The 17,800-nt window shown below is 41.0% G+C and overlaps 1 protein-coding gene across 5 annotated transcripts in view; it reads left to right on the top strand.

The window, feature by feature from the left end:
• The window catches only part of LOC107194956 (sodium/potassium-transporting ATPase subunit alpha), a 102,920-nt gene extending 89,804 nt beyond the window's left edge, over window positions 1-13,116 (top strand). For 4 of the 5 annotated variants that reach the window (XM_015584669.1, XM_015584665.1, XM_015584670.1 and 1 more), the window contains 3 exons: window positions 9,467-9,641; window positions 10,084-10,316; window positions 10,871-13,116. In XM_015584669.1, coding sequence (XP_015440155.1) covers window positions 9,467-9,641; window positions 10,084-10,316; window positions 10,871-10,991 — 529 coding nt within the window. In that variant the 3' untranslated portion in view covers window positions 10,992-13,116. Of the gene's footprint in view, window positions 1-3,212; window positions 3,308-9,466; window positions 9,642-10,083; window positions 10,317-10,870 lie in introns of all 5 variants that reach the window. The other variant, XM_015584666.1, reaches the window with a different exon arrangement.
• The last annotated feature ends 4,684 nt before the right edge of the window (window positions 13,117-17,800 follow it).

Raw genomic sequence — 17,800 nt, 5'->3', positions numbered from 1 at the left:
TGCGCTGCCTACCGCCCGCTGCCTTCTACCACTTCTGCGACTGGCAACCTTTCTTAACGGGTGCTGAAGCGACCGAGTCTGTGTGTATCTTTTTGTTCTTTCTTAAAGTGAAATTTAATCGAGTTTCGCTAAATACGGGGTAGTTCGATGGGCCACAACCCTATTTTCTCTGGATATTGACACCGGGAGGATTAAGGTTTCTTGTGTGTGTGTGTTTACCACACCCCCTCCATCCCCTCGATGCAAACGAGAAACATCGTTCTCACTTCAACGTCAGGATTTAGTCCATTAACGATGGAACTACCGACCATAAATGTGAATTCAATCGAAAAAAATGAATGGCAAACTTTTCGATAATTTATAAATGATTGCTTCACGTTCGTCAGAGTTGGAACTTCATTCTGAGCTTTAAACGGTTAATGAGATCACATAATTGTTTGCCAAATGTCGACTAATTCAAGGGAAAGTATTATTTCATTAAAGAAATTGGATTGTCCACGTTGAAAACGTAAATAATGAATTTACCCATATCTGACGTTCATATCGTGATAAAAATTTGAAAAAGATCTAAGATAATGAAGATTGTTGGAACAATTTTAGCATCTTAACTGTCACAGTGGAAAAGGCCGTACGTAGCCAGACACGATTTGTTACGTTTTTCAAGTGATATTCGTCGACAGTATACGCATTCGGATAATAGAATATAAGATGCACCAATGAATGAACATTACATATAAAAACAATTAACTCAAGTCACTGATATAAACAAATAATTAAATATTGAATGTTTCAATTCCTTTTCTTCATATTCAAACAGTTTTCACGCCACTGATTAGAAATTCATTTACCACTTAATATTGTTCATTCTCCGATAAAATCTGTGTATTTTTCCTTTTCAATTGAATCGATTACATTTATCCAACTTTTCAACATCAAATCTATACGTTCTAAACAGGTACAGATATTAAACAATCTAACTTCCATGTGACCGATATTTATTAATATTACGATCGTTTAAAATTCAATTTTAATAGTTACAAAATCTCTTAAATGTTCATTCATTGCATTGGCCCCAGTAATAATTTTTATCCAGTAATTTTCGACCACTTCGGAAGTTCTAACGTTAAAAGTTTCATCCTGCCCACAGAAGAATACAATTTAATTCGTACATCGAGTTATTGCAGATTATTTAATTTCCTTATAATCAGATCTGATGTTTCTCGTGTACACGCCAGGGGATGGGACACGTGTTTTAACGATACTAACACGCTTGGAATCGTATTCAGAGTGCACGAAAGAGAGCGGAGCCACCGAACTGCTCGATGACGAGTCCTCGTTCCTATAGGATCGTGAGGAACGATTCCATTCGGAGGATCCTCATCGAGCAACGGATAGAAATAGCGATGCAATCGACGCAAAAGGCGTCTGACAATAGCTGGAAAGCGGTGGCAAGGAGGATCGGTCCTTCGTGCGACCGTTTTTCGAACGTCAGTTAACATATATATACAAACGATCTTCTCTTCCGTCCGAGGTGACCAGTCTTTCCGTACGCTGAACGTAATCTCACGATTTACAAATTTCAATCCATCGATCAGTGTTCGAATTTCTTCCAATACGATATTGGCTACTTTTTTTTCATTTGTAATTTCAATGGAAATTCGAATATCCGAGTATTCAGGATGACGAGTGGACTGCGGATTTTAATGCGAAAATGACATTTTTCTAAAATAATTCATACAGACAAGAGCAAACGTCTGAATTTCTTTTCCTGCCTTAATAAGTATTTTATTGGACTCAGAATACAATGTAAAACTCGTTGCACTTGATGAAAGTTTTGTCTTTGATTTGTATTTTTCAGAGCCCTATAAATGCATAAAATCCGCAGTCCAGTGATGAGAATATTGAATTTACTAGGTAGTTCGAGTTAGAGATACAGCGACTCGTATATTTGTTCGAAAACTACAGAAATAACGATTCGGTATAAAATCTTTTATACAAAATATTTATGTATTTTCAGTGTCGTCTTTTCGTGATATAAATTTTTTTCAAAATTTTCAAGACTAAACTCGTATTTGTTGGTAAATAATTTTACTGAACTGGAAATGACAGTCCTCTGACTAAGACTAAGTCGTATCTACTAAGACGTAAGTCGCTGTGTCCGTTCCTCGTGTTCAGCTTTCCGATTCTCACTGTGACAGTGCTCTGCTCCACGGCGTGAAATGGGACCGAAGTGGGAGGTCAGGTAACGAAGAAAGAGGACGAAGATATTTTTTCGGGGCAATTTCCGTTTTAATATAGTTAATCACAATGAAAGGAACAGTTTGGACCCTCGAGGGTTCACACGGGAGTCGACGTCCGCCATTTTCCTCGGTCCGTTTCCGTTTTCGCGATCGTTTCGTTATCGCGTGCAAATGAAACGTTGGTGACGATATTTTTCATTCGAAAAATAATAAATAGACTGTGGATTATTCTGATTGAATATTTAAACTTTTTGCAGGTTTTGACTTTTTTCCCTTTTTAACAAAGCAGTCTTCACGTGTTCGTCTACTCCACTGTGGTCGATTCTATTACAGTTCTGTCTTGAAAAACCTTGCAAAAGCCTAGTAAATGACTACTACATTTCTAAAAGATTTTTAATAAGAATTGTATACAACTACACTCCATTCAAGAACATTGAATAATTTCTCAATTTATAATTTACATTTCTTTGCCTAATGGTCATTCACTGGTGTGCAGTCAATTAGTGGTTGGTTTACCCTATATATTTATGCAAATAAATAATTCCGTTATTTCACACTCAAAAGTGGAATTCAGACTAGAAGCTTCGGACGGTTTTTTATCATTTTCAAATGCAGTGTAATTATAACGAGTAGTATATTAACGAAAAATTTCACAAGATCGACCTCGAGGGACCACGAAATTTTCGGTTCAAAATCGCAGATGTGACTCTTTCTTCGTCCCTGGCGCTCCATCCCCTCCCCGTGAAGAGCATATCTACGGCCTAACATCGGCCGTGTGTGCGAGGTCTCTCACGACACACGTCCATTTGTCTCTATCGCTATCAACGTGTGTACAAATCATAAAATTTGTACATATATGTAAATATGCAATACATGTATAACGTGTGTATATACATATACATATATGTATGTACATACTTGTACGGTTTACGGGGTGCTTGGGACACATTTCTAATCAATGGTGGATGGCAGGTGCCGGCCATCTCGCTAGCTTACGAGGCACCGGAGTCGGACATTATGAAACGGCAGCCCCGCGATCCTTACAGAGACAATCTTGTCAACCGAAGGTGGGTCACCAAACTACCCACCAGACGAAATCACAGCTCCTATTGTTCCAATGCCGCAACACACACACACACACATCGACACGAAAACATACACACATACATATCACGGGCGGCCAAACGTCTAGAAATTTCATATTTTGTTTTTTTTTACGTGTTTCATTAGTTTAATAGAATTTAGTTTACAGAATTCGTCAATTTTTACGAATCTTTTCGCGAAACTTTTTCCGTACAGTGTTCCGTCGATTATTGTCAATAACTCGGGTCCGCGTCGTGACAAACATCGAACAGGAGGAATGCTTCAGACCCTCGTAAATTTGTTTTTTGCCTAGGCAGATTCACTTTTTTCCCTCTGCCCCTACCTGACCACGCCCCCATGGTTTGTAGCACGATCGTTCGACAATGAAGTCATCCAAAACGTACACGATTGCGTCCAGTGTGGCATTTAATATAAGTATTTGGAAATAGAAAAAAATCGGTGATTTCTAAAAAAGAAAAAAGAAAACAAATCAGTGTTTGGCCTCCCGACAGACACAGAGAGCACACCCAACTCGACCATATGTATGTGTGCACGACGCGCATATATGTATATGCGGACACTGGTTGTGTTTACACTAGCAAAACGTAACAGAGTGTCTACTGATGTCCGATTCGTATCCACGTTTGTTTTACAATTTTACTGGACCATACAGATCTCTCGTTGTTCGTTGGTTATATATAAATATATATATACATACATACCTATATACTCGCTTGATATTTTACTCTTATTCTGTCTTTTTTTTTCTCTTTTTTTTCTTCTCTTCTTCATGCACGCGACAACGAAAGTGTGTTTTTGATCGTATATATATAATGTACGCACTTTCATTCTGCACTTGAAAATATATTTTTCTATTCGAGGCGTGAACGCGATAAAAAAACGCTTACAGAGCGTGTATGTATATATACAGGGTGTCCCATTTAAATCGACCCACTCGAATATCTCCAAAACTGTTGACGATATTACAGAATGTTGCAGACAAAAGTTACATTGTATCAGGGGGCACACTTTCTGATGTAACTTTTTCTATGTGGACGCGTGGAGGTCATATGAAGGTCAACTTTGTTTTCTTTAATGGAATCGGATACTTTTTAATGCATTAATTCGCCTATGGAGGGAATAACAAGTAGCTTCAGCAGTGCATTAAAAAAATACACGATTCCATTTAAAAAAAAAATACAAATTTGTCTTTTAACTTTTGTCTGAAACATTTTTTAACGTCGTCAATAATTTTTTAGACATTCGAGTGGATCGATTTGAATGAGACGTTCTGTATATGTATACACTCCCGTTCATAAGTCACCGGACACTTGTGTGTTTTGAGAAAGAAAATGAAAATCGAAACAGAAATGTAACAATCTTGAAGGAATTTTATATTTATCATTCGTTAACAAACTCCCATTTGATTAACACAGTTAGCTAAGAACTACCTTAAATAGATATTTCAGATTCATCGCAACAGAGAATACAATTTATATTATCTCTCTCCTCGCGATATGCAAAATTAATAATTCTTTTATTTTGAAATTCAAGTGACTTTTCGAGTCTGATTCTTTTCTATTCCATCGTTTAGTATCGTAAGTGTCCGTTGACGTGTGGGACAGGACACAAGAGCTCCATTTAAAATTCGCGACGAAAATCGTAAAAAAATCGGTTGCCCGATGTATTCTCGTGATTTATTATCGGAAAAATATATTCGTTTTTTCTGTTTTATTTTTTTTTTTTTCTGTTCGACGACGACACGCAGCATCTCTCGTCGTTGAAAAAGATTTTTTTATTGTCTGTCCTCGAGATCGGGAAACGTTACACGCGAGTCACGGTTGACACTCTATGCAACGATTTCAGAAAACACGTCCCTAAGAATTACTAACCCCTAGTTGAATGCCGAATGCTTTTTTTAGCCGTACACACATAGAATCTTTCGCGTGCGATCGCTAACGTTGTACAGGACGTCGCCCCGTTTGATTCTTTGGTCGTTCAGAGAGAGTAGACGATTCGAAAGGTACAAAAAAAGTGGGGTGGGGAGAAGAACTGATAAAGCTCTACGTGTCGAAAATCTTAACAAATTCAGGACGGGTCGTAATTTTGTTTTTCCAACCCCATGGAAATGAATTTTTTTTTGTAAAAGAAATTTATAAATATTTTCAAATATACAATTGAGCCATTAGAAAAAACTTTGTGAATTTCACTAATTTTCATTGCTGACAAAACAAGAACTAATGATACTAATTAACTGATACTGAAGTAATAACTGGTGATGCTCAAATAAGAACTAGTGATACTGAAGTAATAACTAGTGATACGAAAGTAATACAAGTATTATTAGAAGTATTACTTTACAAAATCTTACTGCTTATTTTCATAAAAGATACCAGACGACTGTATCCAAATGACAAAATCGAAACCATCATATTGAAATTATTCTACTCATTACCATCAAGTTACTGCATTCTTTGCTTAACTGAGTAACATAGTACCACGATCTCGAATAATAAAAAAATATCAATTGTTTAAATCATACTGTATTAATGATACTGTTGCTTATTGACTTATGCAATTATTCCAACAAAATTCTGGCCTATCTCCCCCATTCTTGTGGCGACCTTCGTCTGGGTTAAATATTCGTTATTGGGTAACCAGATCGTTCATCCGATCCTCTATCTCTCGAGAGCACCAAGAAATCAAGGGAACGTTCCTTTCATCGCCAAGTCTCTCTAACGACATCATCCCGCGAACAAAGCTTGAAAACTAAAAAAAAAAAAAAATAGAAAAATTAACGCGTTATCGTGTTGCATTGATTAACCGTTTGCACCAAGGTATGCGTAATACATACGGAGTAAACGCTGGGCATTAGAGGGTCTCTCGAGTATTCGAATAGCGGAGAACGAGAGCCCAAAATCACGTTGATCTCTCGGTGAAGAAGGACCGCAAGTTCTGCACACACGAGAACCATGCACGGCCTTGTGAGCGAACGTTTCATGCGAATCAATTAATTAATTAACGATCCTCCAAGCCCCCCCCCCCCCTGTAGAGAAACACCAAGCACGAGCTTGGAATAATATCGGTTACTAACCGCTTGTACCAGCGGGCATTGAAACAGTTTCCGAAAGAAACATTTTTCCCTGTACAGCAAGTAACTTACGATCGTAATTTGTGATCCTCGAGTTACCAAAGTGACTCACCCCCGTTTATAGAGGGTGGTTCACCTAACGTGACCACCACAACGATTACTCGTGAATTATTGGTTTGTATGAAATGAATAATTTCGAAGAAAATCGCATGGCATCAAGGGGGACATTGCCAAGAGTTTTCAAACGTTATCCCCACCACTGGGTAGGTCCCCCGTGGAACCAGTGAAGCGTCCAATAGTGGGAATAATGTCTGAACACTGTGTCGAGGAGCCTTCGAACACTCATCGATGATTCACTGTAATATATTTTTTTACTATGTTACATTTTCATCAAGATTACACATTCACCTTCAGTTTGTTTTATTTTTTATGGAATGCCAAAATGCTTCTTCCCGAATTTCGATACAGTCTCAAATACTGCATAAAAAAGGTGTTATATCGATAGGTCTAAAGGAAACCTTTTTCTGAGATTTTATGCAGTATTTGGCACTTTTTCGAAATATTTAGGCATTCCATTTAAAAAACAACATTGAAGGTGACCGTTATATCTTGATAAAAATTGTACGACAGTACAGAAAATATTATTGATTTACATCTCTTCGGTGATACACTCCACGATGTGACTTTCGTTTGAAAATATTTTTTCGGTTCAGTCCACGATAATGCCACGATTAATCGAGGTGGGTAGCACGTTCGGTGAACCCACCCTATATGTCCCGGGGTGTTGCGTGACCAACCTCTATCGCGCGTCTTTCTATCGTCGATCCTCTGACGAGAATCTGTCTTCGCTGCCAATCTGGTTTCATTACGATCTGAACGCCTTTACAAAGCTAATTGGACCGATGACACGCAGCAGCCAGTCGCATGCAAACCGCCGGTCGTGTGGAGCTGATCCCGCGTGGAACTTGTAGATTTCCAGCGTAACTCGATTCCGCGAATCAGGATTTGGTATCTGTATCATAACCAGCAAAAAATCGAATCGTGGAACGGAATTCTTATTGTGTTTCCTGATCTTTTTCGTTCTTTTCTTTCTGTCTCTCGAAGATTCTACGGTCAAGCTGTATAAAAGGAATTCTTGATTGGCTAAACGCCCTCGATATGCGTCCGCCATCTTTGAAAACAGTATTTAACAGTTTGCAGAGCTGCAAAAGCTCGAAAATGATCATATTTTTTTTTAGGATAAAGTTACCCTCAACTTACGGTAATGTAATGGAGGGAAACATTGGGTACTTTACGTGTCAAAAAACTGTTGCTGTTGAAAATAAGAAAAATTAATATACATAAAATACGTGAAAATAATCGGTGAATTTTAAGGCAACTACTTTTGGAATCGAGAAATTCGAAGGCAACACCTTTTGTTGTCGAGAAATATATACAATTCCTGCGTGATCAGCACCCAACTTGACAGTTCACCGTTCACGATGTTTGAAACGACACCTGTGGCCTGCTTTTCTCTGTGTCGGGGCCCGGTATCTCGCCCTGTCTCACGGTTCGACGCGAGCCTGCACGCCCCCTAGGCTCCTGAGACGACACATTAAAGGTGCGTCTTCACGTGACAGTGAATCGTAACACTTTCACGGTGATGACAGTAAACTGTTATGTCTAAACTGCGGCTGTTTATGCACTTATAGCGTACCTTAAGTCGAAAAACGTTTAATAAAGTTAAACACTATTTAAGGTGCGTATCCACTTATTGAGTGTTCTCGGACATCGTATCACCGTTGTGTATCAATGTGGACGGGCAAACGTTGCATTGTTACGCATGAAAGTTTATCGTATGGCGATACGACACGATGATACGCAACAAATGGATACGCACCTTTATGGGTTATTATTATCCTCGTAGCTTCAGCGGTCTAAATACGATATTTCGTCGTCGTGAAAATTAGATGTCGCATTTTCATGGGGCATTAAGTTTACATTGTAACTGTGCAGTGTCACGAGAAAATTCCAATGACTTTGTCACGTGAAGACGTACCTTTATGACCGTACTGTGCACCGTGAGACACGGGCTGTCGCGGCCCAGCGATCTGTGTCTGTCCTTTGTCTGTCTGTCTGTTCTGTGCCTTGCGCTTTAGTGTGAAAGCATGCCTCGTCGTGAAAAGCAACCGATCGTAAACCGCCTGCATTTCGATCCGGTAAGTAATACGCATTATAATCTCGACTACGGCTTACCGTTCTAATAACACACACCACCATTAGGGCTAATTAGGAGCTAATGTTAGTGGCCATACACGAAGCGCTTCTTTTAACCGTCGCGACACCCGAAGAGCCGATCAACATTCCCACGATCGAGAAACAACCGAATTGTGTCTTGGTTGATCGAGATATAGAGCTCTTGCGCGTGTATGTACAGTAAACCTTGGATTAGTGCCCAAAAATTGGGACTGAAGCACGAGCGCTTACGAAGTAGAAGAATCGATTCCAAGTATAGAATGAACGCCGAGCGTAGAAAAGGACACCAAACAAAAACGAAAGAAAGACCGACAAAGTTTACATGCCTGTGTGTCAGTGAAACAACACTCATGCAACAATGACAATGTTTTATTTATTCTTTTTTTACAAAAACTTTTCCTAACGTATTTGTACGATTTTTCTGATTAAAATGACACCGAACACGATATAATTTTGATTTAATCAGAAATATCTCGCAAATACAATAGTGAAAGTTTCATTGAAGAAAAAAAAGATAAAAAAATCATCGATACGCAGGCATTTAATCTTTTCTGAGCTCCCATTGAGTTACATTGTATGCTTGACTGGTAGTCAGGGGACGCCACCCCAACGGTGGGAATGAATACCAAGTGCTTAAGCTGTAGATTGTATCGAGCACTAATCAAACTTTTACTGTACTCGGTTCGATAACGTGGAGGTGCTCGAGAAATTCGGTTCTTCGGGGGCCGTTGTCCCGAGATACGCAGCACACGCGTACTCGGGCGTACGTTCGACAATTTTTTAGGGCGGTCTAACCCATCGCCTCTGTGTCCTCCAGGCTTATATCGATGGCGTACGGTCAGATCGGTATGATCCAGGCGGCCGCCGGTTTCTTTGTCTACTTCGTGATAATGGCTGAGAACGGATTCTTACCGTTGCATCTTTTCGGCATCCGAAAAATGTGGGACTCGAAGGCTATCAATGATCTCCGCGACAGCTACGGCCAGGAATGGGTGAGTAAAATAATTAGACATGAAACGTACCATTTCACGGAAGAAACTTTAACAGGCGTTTTATCGTTTAAAAAATCGGTATCTTTTTTTACTTTACGTCTTATATCTTGGAACTGAGCGGATATGGGGGAAAATATTGAAGACAATAGTTATAGGCAATTAAATAATCTATAAAACAAGATATGTTTCGTTAAGGTGGCGCCACTAGTTGTGCTGCAAATTGTTTTTGCAAATGTTTTTTTCGATTATTTTATGATGAAATGGTCCCAGTATACTATGGGGATTGAAAAGAATATATTCAAATAAAAATCTGTGCCTCAAAGAGTTAACGGTTATGTATACTCGTAACGAAAAATCTCTGGGCTAGAAGTAGTAGCGAAATGGAATGTAGGCGCAGGGGGACGTTGTTGATGCTGACACGGTTCTTTCCCAATCTCTGCAGACGTACAGGGATCGCAAGACCCTGGAATTCACCTGTCACACGGCCTTCTTCGTGTCGATCGTGATCGTCCAATGGGCCGACTTGATCGTCTGTAAGACGCGACGTAACTCCATCATCCATCAAGGAATGAACAACTGGGCCCTGAACTTCGGTCTGGTGTTCGAGACCGCCCTAGCCGCGTTCCTAAGCTACACGCCTGGCATGGACAAGGGTCTTCGCATGTTCCCTCTCAAGTAAGTAGAGAGCTTTACATACTTACTCTTTGTCTCTATTATCGAAGAAGTATCACAAGTACATTTTACTGAGAAAGGTTAAGAAACAAAATAATCGTTTGGGAATTACTGTATATTTTTTGTGTTCTAAGATGCACAGGTTGGAATTAAAAATAGCACAAGGGTAACATTTCATACACGAACAGTAGGTTTTTTTAGTGCAATAACTTTTTTTCTGAATATATATGTATAAAGACTACAGTTAATATTGAGTCGAAAAAACAAAACACAATGATTGAATCATGCAATCACTTTTAACAGAGTCATCATATTTAATATTAGAACTACCAAATCCGTGAAAATCACGGATTACAGATTTACTATTTTGCCATTACTGGAATTATAGTGGTGTTTTTGGCGGAATTTATTAGGGCTTTTAATTTGCCATAACTTTTATTCTGTATATTATTGTATTATACAATTTAATTTCGTATGCATTCCATGCTGGTAGTTCTAGTGTTAACCGTTTCAATAATGTGGGCTCGGCGAATAAACGAATATTTCTGAAATTTCAGATTCGTCTGGTGGCTGCCCGCCATTCCGTTCATGTTCGCCATCTTCATCTACGACGAGACGAGACGATTTTACCTGCGCCGGAATCCAGGCGGCTGGCTCGAGCAAGAAACTTACTACTAGACGCGAGAACAAGGAGAATTAATCATACACGCAGAGCGCGCGCGCAAGAGTAAGAGAGCGAGAGAGGATGCAGAGAGAATGATATGTGAGTGAGAATGAGAGAGCGAGAGAAAGTGAGAGAAAGTGAGAATGAGACGCATACCCGCGCAGATATACACCGAATAACAAAAAAAAAAATTAAATAAATACTAAATAATTAAACAACCAAAAAAAAAAAATAATGAAAGCAACAACAACAACAAGAACAACAACAACAATTAAATCACTCACGTTTAAACACACAACATTTTACCCCCCAATGGGGCGTGCTATATCCGGGTCTATCCGTACTTGTCGCGAGATCACGAGAAATACATATATCTATATATATGCATGTGTAATTAATATTCAGAGGGTTGGGGAGGGGGGTGGGGGCAGAGAGGTTCGATGGGGCCGAGCCGTATCGTCGTCGCTGGAACGAGTGAGGAAAACTTGGGATCATTACGAACCGACAAGAACGATGGAGAAGACGGTGGTGGTGATGATATCTTGCAGCCAGAATGTAGGGGGGCGGAACGCTGTTGAGAACAGAGGCCAGACACGATGGGAGAGTGTAAAGTAGAAAGATGAAGAAGAAATTACGAACCGAAAGGAAATGAGAACAAAACGAACGAGAAAAAACAACACAATTAATATATATATATATATATATATAGAAGAAAAAAGGCTGCAGGGAAAAAGACAAAGGGAACGAAAGATGTATAAAAGGAGGGGGAAGAAAACCGTGCTCGTCGTTCTGATAGTTTCTTGCACGCGCGTGCCCGGTGTAGTATCGTTTCGCGCGCGCGAAAAAAAAAATCGATTGTTCGAGAAACATCGAAGAGAAATAGTCGACGAAGATTTCCGCTGGTTCTACGAGCAACCTACGCATCGGTGGGGGAAGGGGGAAGACGAAACGGTTCCACAGGTACACATATATACCTGAGTCTGTCGAGAGGGTTCTAGATATTCGGTGCTGCCCGTGTGTTATTTTGGTCTTCGACGGGAGAAGCTGGACGATTCTGGTGCAAAGAGATAGAGAGTCTATTGTAGGGCCTAAACGGAGGGTAGAAGACGCGAATAGAGGTAGAGGACGAACATAAAGAGTGAGAGGGACAAATCGATGGACGACGCGCATGTCCGTGTCGTGATGGATAAATAGCGTGGATCAGAAGGAGTTGCAGCGGAAGAACTAGGATCCATGGCGTCATTAGTCTTGTGGATATCGAGAAGTACTCATCAGGCATACCCTGTTAAGCATTATCACCACACTAGTTGGACCATGGATTGTCCTCGTCGTAGTAGAAGTTCCGAAGAGGATAGGGGGGGGGGGATATAAAGGAACGACGTCTCGTGACACACACATACACCGAAGAAGAAACTTGAATAGAAACTTAATTTAACCACTTAATCAACGGAGACCATCGGTACCGCTAGATTGGCACGCCCTAGAGATTAGCCACGAGATGGTATGATAGGGAACGCCGGATGTGGAGGAGTTTTGGGACACCTAAAAACGAAATAAATCTAGAAACAAGAGGCAAAAAAAAGAAAAGAAACGAAAAAAAAAAAATAACAAAACAGCACGCAGAGGGAGAAAGTGCGTAATAGAAGCGCGTGTCGCGGATTACTCGTTAATTAATTCAGATCGCAAGTAATGTTGTTCGGGCTTTCGATAGCCTTATGAAGTCCGTGTAGCTGCCGAGGCCACAGGGATAGTATATCGCGTCCCGTATAAGTTAATCCAAGATTAGTCAAGAGAGTGAGAGAGAGAAAGAGAGTCTATGCACCGAGGATCGCCGCGCAGAATGGGAGACGAGGAGTGGGGGATAGAACAAGTCCCCAGAGTGGGGTGACGTGGAAAGGTGTGCAACGAGTCGAGAACAGTTCCGATAGGGTTGTGTTGTACCCGTGGACACTGGAGAGAAGAAGAGAGTGGAAAGAGACAAAACACACACGAGGGAGGCCGAGGGTAACCGAAGTACAGTGACAATGTGTGCGTAATATGGGAATGATTATCAATCGGGAATCAGTCTACCCAACCGACGACGGGGGAATGTACACGAGAGATAGAATACCGAATGAACGACGGAGACGTGAAGAGAGAAGAAGAAGAAGAGGAAGTAGTACTGTTTGTTCAATTACGCGAGCGAAGCGGGTGTGGACGCGATCGTTCGGTAGTTAATAAGGTCCGACGTCGCGGGCATCGGCTTTGGTACTCTGGGACATATAAAATGAATTCTGAAAAAAATGTTGTTGATTAAAAAAAGCGCAAAAAAAACACAAAAAAATGATAGAAAAAACAACACACACAGATACACACACAGACACACACACATACAGCGAGCTAAATAGAGAATACGAGAGTTTAAAGTAATCGGCGCCTGGCCTGGGAACCCCAGAACGGTTTTTCCGGGGTTTAACCCAGGGCGCCTACCGATAGTCGAGGTAAACAGGATATACAACAAAAAAACAAACAAACGCTAGTAGAGAATGGTAATGTACGTAGGAGAGCACAGAGAGAAGAGAGAATAAAGCGGTGAGCACAGAGAGAAGAGGGAATAAAGCGGACATAAAGGAAACAGTAAAATATACAATATATATATATATATATATATATACATACACACATACATACACGACATACACGTGCACACACACAGACACAGAGAAGGAGAGCGAGAGTGAGAGAAAGATGGAAAGGAGAAAACATTCTTACTTAGGTGAAACAACAAAAAAATGAAAAAGTAAAAGAAAAAATGGTATAAATTCATTCTCTTAGTTTTGTCATAGGTTTAAAGAAACGCCAGCGGGACAGCTCGCTCTATAAATTCATTGACCCCCGAACGCAGAACGCCCTGTACCAACCAACCCCCGCGGGTCTGTCGTGCGTGTGTGTATATATATATATATATATATGTATATGTGTGTGTTCACACCCCAAAACAAGTGTGTCGATACGACGCCCCTTCGAAGTTTTTTTTTCTGTTTCTTTATGACGCGCAAAACCGTACACTAACAAAGAGATAAACGACGACGACGACAACGACGAGAACAACAAGTAGAACAAAGAGAAATATACCAACGACAAAAGAGAACGAAGGTGACTTAAAATGCCTGCCACACACACACACACACACACACACACACGCGCGCGATCATTTTTCAGGCCGGGACGATCCGAGAGAGAGAGATAGAGACAGAAATAGAGACCTTACCATCCGACGTATACCCTTCACGAGTAAACTCGGCTTCCGTTAGGGGAGAAAGTGACTTAGTAAATTTATTTCAAGTACTGGAATACATGTTAAACCAAATGTTAATTTGACATAAATTTCAGTAACTTCCAAAACTAAATGGTAGCAGGCCAGTCGCCTACCTCACCTTTTCCCAGGCCGAATTTGCACGCGAGGGTATACCTCTTGTTCTCGAGCTTTCTCTCCAACCGCGCGTGACCACACACGCTCTTTCATCGATTCTAGAGATGGCATGAACTACTACTTGTGATTCGACCACGGTTCGTGTTCCTGATCACGGTGATTTTTCACAGTGTATCGTGATTGTTCGTGATCGTTTCTGATCGGTGGAGACCAATTAGTCCTTTCGACGCGTCACGTAACCTGTACATTTTGTATTAACGACATCCAAAACGAACGACGACATCCAAATGACGAGTAATTGAATAAATTAATGATTATAAGTTCTAATCTATATATCACATAACCATATACGTTGTATAATTACAGTAGATCGTTCTTTCGTAATTTCTTTCTTTTCTACCGATTTTTGAAAATACAAGTAGTAATGTATTTCGTGTTCAAATCCTATTGAATGTTTTTTTTTTGTTTAGAGATCAAGAATTACGATCATAGTGAGCGAATTCACTCAAGATAAAAAAAATCACGTCCGTGATCGTGATCTGCAATCACTGTGATAAATCACTGTTAGTGATTTTACACACCATCTCTAATCGATTCACACGCGTTCCGTCTTTCTTTTTTTCGGCCCTAACCTCTAACACGTTTCTCCTTGTTGCTAGTTTTAACGGTTTCCTGAGGGCGCCTAACGCCTTTAGCTAGGGGGGGGGGCGTGAAACGAATAGGCGTTGGCCCTGCGTTTTAGGGGCAAAGAATCTAGAGACTATAGGTATCTAGGGCCTTTAGGTTAGAGAATCTATCTCTCCACGTCCGCGAGACGCGCCTTCTTCTTACATACATCCTATGAACTCACTGGGAAAAATGTGTTACATCGTTCACTGACCAAAGTGAACGGGAGGGGGGATTCCCAGCGATTGGATAACCAAAAATAAAAGTGTATCACCGCGTTCGCTGGTTCGTTCGTTTTTTTTTTTTTTGTTTGCTTTCATCGTGGCGAACCGAAACGTCGAGGATCGTAGCTTAGAACGAGAGCGAGTAAAAGAGAGAGAGTGCGATGACGCGCTTCTGACCTCGGCGACCCTGGCCCCAAAAACTACCCTAAGTGTTCAATATAAATCTAGGTGTGTTCTTGAGGTGTGCCACGTGTGGAAAAAAAAGCCACCCACATTCCCCCACGCCCTCGCCAGGGTTACATCCAGTGTCTCCAGACAAGTAGCTATCTATAGACTAATTCGTCGGAGTTTTATAAAGGTCCAGGGGTCTTGTCTCGCATAGAGAGACCATGCGCGCTCTGCACACTATGTGGCGTTTATTGGTATTAATCCGTGGTGACGTCATACGCTTGAGGAATGTAAAGGATCCTTCAGATATATATAATACTGATGAAATATAAAAAAAAAAACAAAATAATAATAGAGAAATTATTTATTTACGTAATAATTTTGGTAAATTGAAGTAATAAGTATGTCGTAATATATACGTATATGTACGTATTATTTGTATTATTTTGTTTTTTTACGTTCCATCAATATTACATACATCTGAAGGATCCTTTGCATTTCTCAAACGTGTGACGTCACGGCGGATTAGTACCAATAAACGCCATACGTTGTGCAGGGCGCGGATGATCTGTCTACGCGAGACAAAGGCCTCTAGAGCAATATAAAACACCAAAGATCAAATCTATGGGTAGTTATTTGTCTGGTTACATCACAGGCGGCCTTCTGAGGGTTCGGGACGGGCTCTCCTCTCGCTGTTTTTGATGAACTGATCCGTTACCGCCACAGCGGGGGTGTCCTGTCTCGTGTAGTAATTCGACTTGGGGGTTAGCGGGGGGAATTAATATTGAGAATCGTTCGTCGAGACACGCAGATCGCCGCAATTCGAATCCAACCGATAACGCTTTCAGGATAGATGACAGGGGGGGGGGATACGAATACACAGGGCCAGCAGTAAAGGTACGTTTTTACGTGACAGTGTCAAATTCATGGCTTTTATTATCTTGACAATGTAAACCAATGTCGCAAACAACGCGACATCTAGTTTTCACGACGACAGAAGTCATAACTGGACTACAGATTTTTATGCAAGATAACATTTTCTGAAGTGATCCATATAGATAAGAACAAATGTGGGAATTTCTGTCTTTTCTTAAGTATCATACTGGGTTCCGAATAAAATATAGAAAACTCGTTGGATCTAATGAATGTTCTGACTTTTAATGTATTTTACAGGCCCCTGTAAGCTATAAATGCATAAAAGCCGCAGCTCAGTCGTAACGTTTATAGTGTCACGAGCGTAATAAATCACGGTTTACTGTTACGTGAAAACTGGTGCCTTAAGGGTACCCGTCACGGTGCTGGTCGAACTTCGGACTAGAACCAGATACACGGTGTTCGTTCACGCTGGGATTCGTTAACTGCACGCCGGAAGATTCTTCTCATATTCGGGCGATTCGAGGACGAACGTTGTGAAATTGTTACACGGTTCGTCGAATGTATTCTCTTGCGAAGCGGTCTAGTGAACATAACCTGTACCTTACACAGAATCGCCGTGTGATATGTCAAAGATTTGTGGACTCTGTCGTGAACAGTAATGGCGACCGGTTAGGTCACGTGATCCCGACCTCTAACAGAAATCACAGTTTATAAATTAAACTGCGTATATGGTAGCTATCCCCCTCCCCATCAGATATCTATAGCTCGAAGTTTCGCTAGATTCCTGTGTTTTCTTTAATCAAATTTTGTACAATTTGAAATAGAGGTCGATCCACGTCGCCCACGAAGATCAAGGACAGTTCAGATTCGCGAATCGGGGATAGCGGCAGTTTCGAATGTGAACGAACAACGGAATCGATTCCCATTACGCGAAACGTTCCACCACCACGGTAATTTGTCTTATCAGCGACAGAGGAGAGACCCGCGAAATATCTGTCAGGCCGTCGTGTTATTCCGTTTTCCATGATGTTTCCGAATGTTTTTCACAGTTACAGAACCATGTTCGCGATGGCTGCCCGCGTCGGCACCTGGGAAGGGAGGGGGGAATCGATCGTCGTCATTACTGTCACAACGAAATCGAACGAAGAAAACGTGTTAATTGAAACGTGTAAATTGTTCGCCGAGAATAGATTGCCTTCGGCGGATCCACGTGTTTCGCGATAGGACACGCGGAACGGAGTGGGGAATGGGTTGGTAGAAGAACGATGGCCGAGTAGGAACAATTTTTTGGGGACGATCGAGAGGAGCGAAGGGAGGGGAAAAAGAGATGACACTGCGTTCGGCCCATTCGTTTTCGTGTAATGGTTCTCGCGATAAACGGTGCCCACGGAGCTGGATTACACAGGATCTCCACGGATCCGTGGTTTGTCGACAGGGTGTTCCGTGCCCGGGGGGCGTAGGAGCCCAGAAAAAAATG

The sequence above is a fragment of the Dufourea novaeangliae genome, unplaced genomic scaffold, assembly GCF_001272555.1.
Source record: "Dufourea novaeangliae isolate 0120121106 unplaced genomic scaffold, ASM127255v1 scaffold8, whole genome shotgun sequence".
Classification (NCBI taxonomy): Eukaryota; Metazoa; Arthropoda; class Insecta; order Hymenoptera; family Halictidae; genus Dufourea; species Dufourea novaeangliae.
The sequence above is the reverse complement of the archived record's forward strand: the minus strand, read 5'-3'. Positions and strand labels throughout refer to the sequence as shown.